Source organism: Nematolebias whitei, chromosome 16, assembly GCF_014905685.2.
Source record: "Nematolebias whitei isolate Nwh7 chromosome 16, NemWhi1, whole genome shotgun sequence".
Lineage (NCBI taxonomy): Eukaryota > Metazoa > Chordata > Actinopteri > Cyprinodontiformes > Rivulidae > Nematolebias > Nematolebias whitei.
In genome coordinates, this window is record NC_056513.1 from 26,853,398 (window position 1) to 26,864,733 (window position 11,336).

At 38.5% G+C, this 11,336-nt stretch overlaps 1 protein-coding gene across 1 annotated transcript in view; it reads left to right on the top strand.

The window, feature by feature from the left end:
• casp3a (caspase 3, apoptosis-related cysteine peptidase a) overlaps positions 1-10,789 on the top strand; it is a 12,608-nt gene extending 1,819 nt beyond the window's left edge. Inside the window, exons 3-6 of the mRNA XM_037689943.1 lie at positions 2,976-3,104; positions 6,283-6,458; positions 6,554-6,662; positions 10,083-10,789. Of these exons, the coding sequence (XP_037545871.1) occupies positions 2,976-3,104; positions 6,283-6,458; positions 6,554-6,662; positions 10,083-10,312 (644 nt within the window). The 3' untranslated portion in view covers positions 10,313-10,789. The remainder of the gene's footprint in view (positions 1-2,975; positions 3,105-6,282; positions 6,459-6,553; positions 6,663-10,082) is intronic.
• The last annotated feature ends 547 nt before the right edge of the window (positions 10,790-11,336 follow it).

Below are 11,336 nucleotides of genomic sequence, written 5' to 3' on the forward strand. Positions count from 1 at the left end.
AAACGGTCAGAAACATCGTAAACGGTCAGAAACATCGTAAACGGTCAAAAACATCGTAAACGGTCAAAAACATCGTAAACGTTCAGAAACATCGTAAACGACCTTAAACGTCGTAAACGGTCAAAAACGTCGTAAACGGTCAAAAACGTCGTAAACGTTCAGAAACATTGTAAACGTTCAGAAACATTGTAAACGTTCAGAAACATTGTAAACGTTCAGAAACATCGTAAACGTTCAGAAACATCGTAAACGGTCAGAAACATTGCACACTTCCACAAGGCAACCCAGCATGCTTTGCAGCTCACACAGTCTTTGGGACTCTCTCACAGAGACAACTTTGTGAGTTTGGAGTAAATAAAATAAAGTTAAACAGATGCACATCTTTATTTTAATCTGGTATTACAAATATCTGTGTTTTGGTGTTAATAATGTTTAATTATAAGAAGTAAATCGGCCGAAACATGAGTCAAAAGGCTGCGCGCTCTTTCTCCCGCTGTGTGGGGAGTTCTGATAAACTGATATCAGTGTTTGATCACCTGCGAGCCAGATTAAACGACAACAAATTTATTACTGGTGGAATATTGATGATGACGCACAGCAGCTTTGAAGTTGGTTTTAAAAATAGTTAACCACAAATAGGATGGATAAGCGAGTTAATTCATTATAGTAACTGACATGAAGAAGACGTTCGACACACGTCACTCTCGCTTACAACCCAGCTGAGTTCTGCTCCGCCTTTTTTGCTTCTGCTCAAAGTTGACACCTGTCAGGATGTGAACGTTTCACCTGTGATTTATGAACCGTTTGAGGAAGAACTGGTCTGTGCAGCCATTTTTATTTTCAATCAGAACTGGTTCTTAATTGTCCTACCTTGAACAAAAACGTGTCATTCATTCAGGGAACATCAAAAATGCTCAACATTTTTTATTTTATTCTGAAAAGCAGATAGATTTGGCAATTCAGAGATGGCAGAATAATATTTGTGTTAAATAGTTTGTCATTTTTGTTTTAAATATTGTTTCAACATTAGCATATCACTCCTTTTTATTGCAAATATATAAATCTTGAAATGTTATTTCTTTGAATTACACTTTTCAGTGATGCATAGAAAGCACCTAAACTCAGCTGTCGGGTTTTAATTCTGAGACTCGCGCTGCAAAATACCAGCAGGTCAATCATGATTTATGAGATCAGGGCACACTGGAGGACCCAGGTTGCATTTCCTGCTATGGAAACCTTGTAAGTGAATCCCCCGATAGGTAATTTAACACTCGGGTGTTAGCTTTGTGTTGTTCGCCGTGCTTAGAGAAAGAGCAAATATTGTTGTCTTTTTACTTTGACGTGTCAACAACTGCCACAGCACTGCAGTTGATGAGGAAGTTATTACATTCTCATGACTTAACATATGATCCGTAGAACATCGCATGGCCGTCCTGTGTTTTTGTTTGTTCCTCTTGAATGTTTGATGTAAACAGCTTAGCGTTACAGTGGGTGTGTTCAAACTTCTGGCTACTTTATGTGACGTCACTCTGTGCACTGCTTCATGGCTATTATGAGCTTTGAATAATCTAGATAGCTTGTTTTTTTAAAGAAAGACAAAAAGTTGGATAATGAAAGCATTCATAAAACTTTTGCCATGTCTGTTAAGGTATTTATATCTGTGAGGCTTATTATGTCAGGTGCTTGACTTGAGATTATAGGGCTTGGTGGTTGCAGTAATTTGAGCTACTTTATAAATCGATACAAAGCTCTTCTGGCTTTTTCTTTACTGGACAACAAATTTTATTATTGCACAACATTAGTTACTGAACAACTGTTGACAAGTTTCTTCTACCTAAACACAAAATCCTGTATTGGTCTGGGAGGACCTTGAACTGAGCTTCAGGTCTCTCTCACTTATGATGCTTATATTGTGTCGTCAGTGTTTTTAAAGACCTGTCTAGCTGGTTTGAAAAAGCCCACGAATTTCAATAGATGGTCATTATTGAGACCTACTGCATGATGTGAGGGAGGCAAATATTGGCTATCTAATTTAAAACTTCCATTTGTGTTGAAGAAATTTAGAAAAAATTGTTGCTATTGTAACCATATTTGCTACTTGGTGGTGAAGCTCTCAGCAAGAAGGTCGCCTGATTCAAATCCTGATGGGGGGCCTTTCTAGGTGGAGTTTGCATGTTCTCTCCATGCATGTGTGTGTGTTCTCCAGTTACTCCGGTTTCCTCCCACAGACCAAAACCATGCATGTTAGGCTGATTGGTAACTCTAAATTGTCTCTAGGTGTGAGTGAGAGAGTGAATGGTTGTTTGTCTCTGTGTTCCTGTGATGGACTGGAGACCTGTCCAAAGTGTGCCCCCCATCTCTCGCACAGTGACTGCTGGACATGGGCACCAGTGACTCCCGTGACCCGAAAATAAAGGACCGGGTACAGCTAACAAATGGGTGGATGGATTGATGGTTGCTATTTTTTGGTATTTTAAACAATGAACCTGTCTGTGGTATCTTGGGTTTTTTCCCTCGTCTTTTTTTGTTGTTGTTTGTTTTAATAACAAGTTGAGCGTCTTTAACCTCTAAAATTTGGACTTTTTTGAACATAATTGGGGAAATTACAATGTGGTGATTGTGGTTATTCTAATATCAAATGACCAGTACGTTTTAAAAAGTCATGATGATGGTGTGACAACAAACCTGCATGTGATCATATGAAAGCAGCACCATAAGTTATCATGAGGAGTCACAATTGTTCAAGTTGAACTTTTTTTTTTTTTTGCATAATTTGAAGTTTACGGCTTAATTTCTGATGCGTAATCTTTAATTCTCATTTTAGTCATCGTGACTTACAGGTGGAGCTGCTTAAATCGTGTTACTGTAAAATATAATCGCAAAGCCGCAGTTTAATTTCTTGTGAATACTTTTTCTTCGTTTTTGTCACCATACATAACTTGATAAATTTCTGCCACTGTCCTTGTTTTTTTTAGGCATGAATCAGCGAAATGGCACAGATGTCGATGCGGCCAGTGTGTTTAAAGTGTTTTCAAAGCTGGGGTACAAAGCGAAGGTTTACAACGACCAGACGGTTGAACAGATGAAGACGATTTTAAGTGCAGGTGAGTACGATGTAAAACTCTCATCACTCCAGAACTTGGGATGCACCGATCCACATTTTTCCACTTCCGATACAGAAACCGACATCTGAGGTTTAGTATCGGTTTATACCGCTATGATGCCAATCTGACACTAAAAAACTGTGTTGAATTAATTCAAAACATTTGTTTTTTTTAAACACAGACATAAATGTTCTGAATTACAAATTTATTGAAAACTGCACCAGTACAGCACACTTAAACACACCAATAGCTTCACAAGCTTGGTCAAACATGTAAAAACAGCACTTTAATTTGTTCAATCAGTAAAATTATGAGAATAACATCCACTGTTAACTAAATAAAAATAAAGATACAGAAACTGACAAGAAAAATAGGTTGACAATAGACCTGTTGCAATAAACGATAAATCAATTAATCGCTTGATGAATGAAAATTATCAACCTCATTTTCATTTACTGGATTTATCTTTTCTTGACGTCTCTCTTTTTTTCTACTGAAGACACAGCTCAACTCTGGTGCTCTTCACTGACTCCTCCCTTTCTCTTTGCTCGTTAAAATCTGTTTTAACCGTCCAAAATCGTGTTTTTTGGATCGTTAAAAGCAGCTAAGCTGAGAAGCTAAGCCAACAGGCTAACCTTGGGAATAAACCTTGGTCTTGTCAAAGCTCCAAAATTCACGGTTGAAACCTGTGCCTTAGTGTAAAAAGTTGTTTTTCTCTGTAAAAAGAAGCTGAGAACTTGTTTACTGATTTTTTTTATTTTTATTTTTAATTTTAATTTAAAGCTTTGTGTGAAAAATGCTAAAGAGCTCCAATCACCAAGCGTCTGTCAGCCCATGTTACATCAAGGTCCCTCCCTCCCATTTTTCTTAAAGAGACATGCTGCTCAACTATCCATCCTTTGGTTCAAACAGTCTTATACTGCCATCAGGTGGTCAAAAAAGGTACTACATTCCAAACAAATCCACATTTCTTCTGAAATTTAACAATTAATTATTGTTAAATTTCCAACAATATTACCGTTTATCGCAATAATTTCTGAGACAATTAATTGCCCAGCAAAATTTGTTGTTGTGACAGGCCTAGTTGACAACTTTGGTCAAACATGAAAAAATAAACATCAACAAACCTTTCAAATGGTTCAGGAATTCTAAATATAATTTAAAATAAATGATAAAGGAGCTGAAATAAGAGGAAAAAACAATGGCTTCACTAGAAAATAAACAGCAATCAGCTCCTATCTTAATGAATCGGTCACATTGTCACGATACCCGATCAAGAATTTTTTGATATCGGGACTGATATGCCATTGATATAGCCACTCCTTGTCTTTATGGACTTCCAAAAATACACAAAGAAGGAACACCACTCAGACCCATTGTCCGCAGCATGAACTCTGTGACATACAATATTGCTAAACATCTGGCTGGTATTTTAGCTCCTCTTGTTGGAAACACACCTCATCACATAAAGAACTCCATTGATTTTGCCAACAAAGTTCAACATTTTAAACTAACTCCAGGAGAAACCCTTGTATTGTGTGATGTGACTTCTCTTTTCACTTGCATACCCATCTCTGAAGCAGTAGAAACCGTCAGAAAACAACTTTTACAAGACAAGGTCTTAATCAACAGGACCAACTTCACCCCAGATCAGATCGGCACCCTGTTGGATCTCTGCCTCTCCACCACTTATTTCAAGTTCAATGACAGTTTTTACAGACAGAAGCACAGCTGTGCCATGGGATCTCCAGTGTCACCTATTGTTGCCAATCTCTACATGGAGGAAGTGGAACAGAGAGCCCTAAACTCCTTTGAGGGAACAACGCCAAGCCATTGGTTCTGATATGTAGATGACACCTGGGTCAAAATCCAAGCTAAGGAAATGGAAACGTTCACCAGACACATTAACTCAACATCAAGTTCACCAGAGAGGATGCAAACGACAACAAGCTGCCTTTTTTGGACTGTTTGGTTCAGATGGAGAGAGAGGACAGCCTCAACATTGACGTTTACAGAAAACCAACCCACACAGACCAGTATCTTCTGTTTGACTCCCACCATCCACTGGAACACAAACTCTCTGTCATCAGAACTTTACAACATCGGGCCGAACGTGTCCCCACAAAGACAGAAGGGAAGGAAAAGGAACAGAAACACATTCAAGAAGCTCTTCAAACATGTGGATATCTTAACTGGGCTTTTGTCAAGTCAGCGAGGAAATCTACAAAACGCACTAATAAACAGAAAAAGGAGAACAACAGACATAAAAACATTGTTATCCCTTATGTTGCTGGAGTATCAGAGAAATTCAGTAGGATTTTCAACAAACACAACATCCCAGTACATTTCAAACCCAGCAGGACTCTCAGACAGAGACTGGTCCACCCTAAGGACAAGACACCCATACACAAACAGAGTGGTGTAGTGTATGCGGTCCAGTGCAGCGAGGACTGTCCAGACCTCTACATTGGAGAAACTAAACAGCCTCTTCACAGACGCATGGCTCAACACAGGAGAGCTACTTCCTCAGGACAAGATTCAGCTGTTCACCTTCACCTCATAGAGAAGGGACACTCTTTTGAGGAACAAAATGTGCACATTTTGGACCAAGAACACAGATGTTTTGAGAGGGGGGTGAAGGAAGCAATTTTTGTAAAAAGAGAAAAACCATCTCGAGGAGGAGGCCTCAGATTTCCACTTTCAAAAACCTATAATGAAACTTTAAGACAGATTCCCAGCCAGTTTTCACACCTGATGGGAACAGAGGGGCCTCGTCTGTGAATTGGAGTAAAAGGCCTTAAGAAACCCCCACTGTTAAGGTGTTTAGGGTTGAATTGCCAATCTACATATGTGTGTGTATCTTATCTCACACAGCGTTATAACCTGAACCCCTCACTCTCTGCTCTTTGAATTGAGAAAGCTCCTCAGATGAGGAGCGAAACGTCTTCTGTTACAAATAAAGTCCAGTTGTTTTTATATTGAAAGGTTTTTTTTTTGTATTGAACGTTTTTTGAATCAGTACTGATACTAATATCGAATCAGTGCATCTCTACCCAGAACGTATTTGCATGTTCTGTAAATACAGAAAATTTATTGCAGACTGCTTTTGGAAACTCTCCATCAAAAGCAGCACAACGTTTTTGTATGTTCTGATGGATTTTTGTTTTTGTTTTTTAAGCATCTCGGGAAAATCACGGCAGCTCTGCCTCGTTTGTCTGTGTTCTGTTGAGTCACGGAGACGAAGGTGTGTTTTACGGCACCGATGGCTCAATCGAGCTCAACCAACTAACGTCTCTTTTCCGAGGCGATCGCTGTAAATCACTGGTGGGAAAGCCTAAATTATTCTTTATCCAGGTATGGAGTTTTATTTTAATTCTTCACTCGCTGTAGCTTGCTGTGTTAAAGTATCTAACCTCTTAAAATATACTTGGTCTATTTGTGTGCACAAGGCTTGCAGAGGCACTGAACTGGATGGAGGTGTGGAAGCAGATGGCTCAGTGGAGACCACTAGGATTCCTGTGGAGGCAGACTTTCTGTATGCCTACTCCACCGCCCCAGGTGACTATATATATATATATATATATATATATATATATATATATATATATATATATACACATACATATACAGGTGGTCATAAAATTAGAATATCATGAAAAAGTTGACTCATTTCAGTAATTCCATTCAAAAAGTGAAACTTGTATATTATATTCATTCATTACACACAGACTGATATATTTCAAATGTTTATTTATTTTAATGTTGGTGGTTATAACTAGGGATGCACCGATCCACATTTTTTAAATTTCCGATCCCGATACCTAAATCTGGATATCTGCCGATCCCGTTCCGATATCATCATAATCATTTATTTCATATAAGGCTGTAATAATCTCTCAAGTACAGTTTGTACAAATATATGCATGCATGTCCAAAAAGGCAACTTGAGGTAAGTTTTTATTAATGTTGGATAAGTTTCAAAGTTATAATTAAATTCTGCTAACACAAAACATGTTGTTTTTTTTCTTATTCCTAGCTTTAAAAGTGGACATTAAAGTGATTAATTGATTGTTTAAAGTTATTTTATATGTATATTTTTTTAATAAAGGGGAGATATAATAATTTTTTTTCTTCTTTCTGCACTCTTTTCATTCAATATTTTGTTTTTGAGGGCAGCACGGTGGCGCAACTGGTAGAGCTGCTGCCTCTCAGCGAGCAGGTCCTTGGTTCAAACCCCGGTCCAGGGGCCTTTCTGGGTGGAGTTTGCATGTTCTCTCCGTGCATGTGTGGGTTTTCTCCGGGTACTCCAGTTTCCTCCCACAGACCAAAAACATGCATGTTAGGCTGATTGGTAACTCTAACTTGTCCCTAGGTGTGAGTGAGAGCGTGAGTAGTTGTTTGTCTCAATGTGTCCCTGTGATGGACTTGTGACCCGTCCAGGGTGTACCCCGCCCCTCACACAGTGATTGCTGGACATGGGCACTGGCGACCCCCGTGACCAAAAATGGAATAAGCGGGTAAAGATGATGGATGGATGGATTTTGTTTTTGATGAATTTGTTTTGTTTATTTTGTCTCTTTTAAATTAATGAATGAATTAATTAAATAAAATAAAAAATTAAATGGCTTTAAACATATGCCAAGTTCGTGGCATAAACCAACACAGACATGTTTTTTAGTATTTTACTTCGCTTTATAATGTCGCTGTTTTTGTTTCGTTTTTTAATATAATTTTCTTGTATTTTTCAAATCATATGTTTTTGTTATGATCGTTTACTGTTGTACTGATATCTCCTGGAGGGTAAACTATATCTTGGCTGCAAGTATCAAGCTGAGAAATTATACGTTTTCTACAGCTGATAGCGGTTAGTTATTAATTACAATGAAGTTTAGCAACTTCTCGGTAAACATTCGAGCTCTGGGGCTTCAGCGGTTGTTATTCTTGTTCAATCCGCAGCAGGCAGTCTGATTTCAGTCAGAAGTGTTCAGTCTGCCCCTTCACGGAGACGGGCAGACGGAACAGGGTAGATTAGACATGGCTGGCCGGGGTTGGGCTGCCCGCTACAGGTTCAGTGGGAGCAGCAGACCGCTGAAGCCCCGGAGCTCGAATGTCCAACGTAAAACTAACTTTACCACGGTTTAATGTGGCGCTATGGCTCTGCAGACATTGCACGTTGCTGTCTTATTTCTTTTAATGTTTATGATTATAACTGACAACTAATGAAAACTCCAAATTCATTATCTCAGAAAATTAGAATATTACTTGAGACCAATTAAAAAAAAACAGGATTTTTAGAAATGTTGGCCAACTGAAAAGTATGAACATGAAAAGTATGAGCATGTACAGCATCAATACTTAGTTGGGGCTCCTTTTGCCTGGATTACTGCAGCAATGCAGCTTGGCATGGAGTTGATCAGTCTGTGTCTCTGCTCAGGTGTGATGAGAGCCCAGTTTGCTCTGATAGTGGCCTTCAGCTCTTCTGAATTGTTGGGTCTGGTGTATCACATCTTCATCTTCACAATAACTCATATATTTTCTATGGGGTTAAGGTCATTTGAGTTTGCTGGCCAATTAATAACAGGGATACCATGGTCCTTAAACCAGATACTGGTAGCTTTGGCACTGTGTGCAGGTGCCAAGTCCTGTTGGAAAACAAAATCTGCATCTCCATAAAGTTGGTCAGCAGCAGGAAGCATGAAGTGATCTAAAACTTCCTGGTAGATGGCTGCCTTGACTTTGGACCTCATAAAACACAGCTGACCAACACCAGCAGATGACATGGCACCCCAAACCATCACTGACTGTGAAAACTTGACAGTGGACTTCAAACAACGTGGATTCTGTGCCTCCCCTCTCTTCCTCCAGACTCTGGAACCTTGATTTCCAAAGGAAATACAAAATTTACTTTGATCAGAGAACATAACTTTGGACCACTCAGCATAGGCCTTTTTGTGTTTAGCCCAGATGAGATGTTTCTGACACTGTCTCTTGTTCAAGAGTGGCTTGACACAAAGAATGTGACAGCTGAAACCCATGTCTTGCATACATCTGTGCGTGGTGGTTCTTGAAGCACTGGCTCCAGCTGCAGTCCACTCTTTGTGAATCTCCCACAGATTTTGGAATGGGTTTTGTTTCACAATCCTCTCCGGGGTGCGGTTATCCTATTGCTTGTATACTTTTTTTTTTCTACCACATCTTTTCCTTCCCTTCACTTCTCTATTAATGTGCTTGGACACAGAGCTCTGTGAACAGTCACCCTGTTTAGCAATAACCTTTTTGTGGCTTGCTGTCCTTGTGCAAGGTGTCAATGGTTGTTTTTTAGACAACTGTCAAGTCAGCAGTATTCCCTATGATTGTGTAGCCTACAGAACTAGACTGAGACCATCTCCTTCTTCTGTGAGGTTTTAACGGCAGCTTACATCCCTCAAGGTGTATTACTGCCATCTAAAGGTACTAGTACTTATAACTACTTGAATTCTCACATAAACCCGTTGCCCTCAGGAAATGCATAAAGTATTTGTGACCATATTTACTGGATCTCCATTCCAAGATGCTCTTCAAACATATAGGACTTGTTACTTCATTTGTCATTTGGTCCAGTAGACGTTTCCTTTCAGCTGAATATTTAGCTGAGACCATTTAAAGGCCTTTGCAGTTGTTTGGAGTTAATTAGCTGAATAGTGTTGCCCCAGGTGTCTTCAATATTGAACCTTTTTTTACAATATTCAAGTTTTCTGAGATAATGAATTTGGGGTTTTCATTAGTTGTCTGTTTTAATAATCAACATTAAAAGAAAATCATTGCAAATATATCAGTCTGTGTAATGAATTAATATAATATACAAGTTTTACTTCTTGTATGGAATTACTGAAATAAGTCAACCTTTTTTATGATATTCTAATTTTATGACCAGTACCTGTATACTAATCATTTATTTGTCTTAATTCAGTCCTAATTCCGTCACTTATGCATGTGCAGGTTATTACTCTTGGAGGAATACGATGTCGGGCTCCTGGTTTATCCAGTCCTTGTGTGATTCCATCAACAAATATGGGCAACAGTTGGAGCTGCAGCACATCATGACCCGAGTCAACCACAAGGTGGCAGTGGAGTTCGAGTCCGTCTCCTATTCACCAGGCTTTCACGCAAAGAAGCAGATTCCTTGCATTGTGTCCATGTTGACCAAAGAGATGTATTTTTTCCCTTGATGTCATCTGAGCTTGTCTAAGCAAAGGTTTGTGTGGGGAGCTGTGGTGTACTTCAAGTCTTTCTACCTGAAGCTCTGTTGGAAGAAAAAAAAAAGTGTTTCTTGGGAGCAATTGTGATGCAATGTTTGTAGTTTAGTTTCTCTGGCTTGGAGTTATTAGTGTCTCACTATATGGAGTTTGTTTTTACAAGGGTTTGTATTCATCTTTTTATCACAGCGGCACAATCCTCTGCACATATAACCTTATAAAGGTTATTTGAAAGCAAAAAAAAAAAGGTCTAAATTTACAGGATAGTCGGATGTACTTTTGCTGTTTATACTATAAACATTTCAGGGAATATTCTTGGAGCCACTTGATAGGAAACTAGACTCGTCTATTATATTTATCATGAAGCCATCTTTGGCTTTAACATTCTTTAAATGATTGTTCATTGTAGGTGGAGTGAGTTAATTTATAGTTCATTTTGAAATAATTATGCAGGGCTTTTTGTTTTAATCTATACTTTTATCTCTACACTTCTTCTGATTTAGTGTATTGACACTTGATAAGTTTTGCAACGTAAATATTTATTGATTTCGTGAGAAGCCTGAATAATGAAAACAGAAACTTGATAAATGACGTGCAGTAAAGTCAGGAGCTTCCTGAGAGCTGTGATGGGATCTGTGGGCTATAAAACCCAGAGACTGGTTTGGGAGTCTCTTGTGTATTTTCTGTTGGCTTGAGAGTTTATACTTCAACTAAACTTTACATTTTTTTTTAAGTGCATAAATAGTCAGGTTGACGTCAGAGCAAAAAAAATTCTACCGTAGTTCAGTCACTTTTCTTTATTTGAAGAGAAACCAAAAGTGCTCTAAAGCTGAAATGAGGTGATTCTGTTATTTCAGATGATGTAACTTGAAAAGTTTAATCAGTTTTACAGAATTTATTTTATTTTTGTCTTTTGCCGTTTTCTATTTAACGGGGTAAAGTCAAATTTTTTCACCCCGATTGTTTCTACAGTAACTTTTGCTAAACAAAGTTTTGA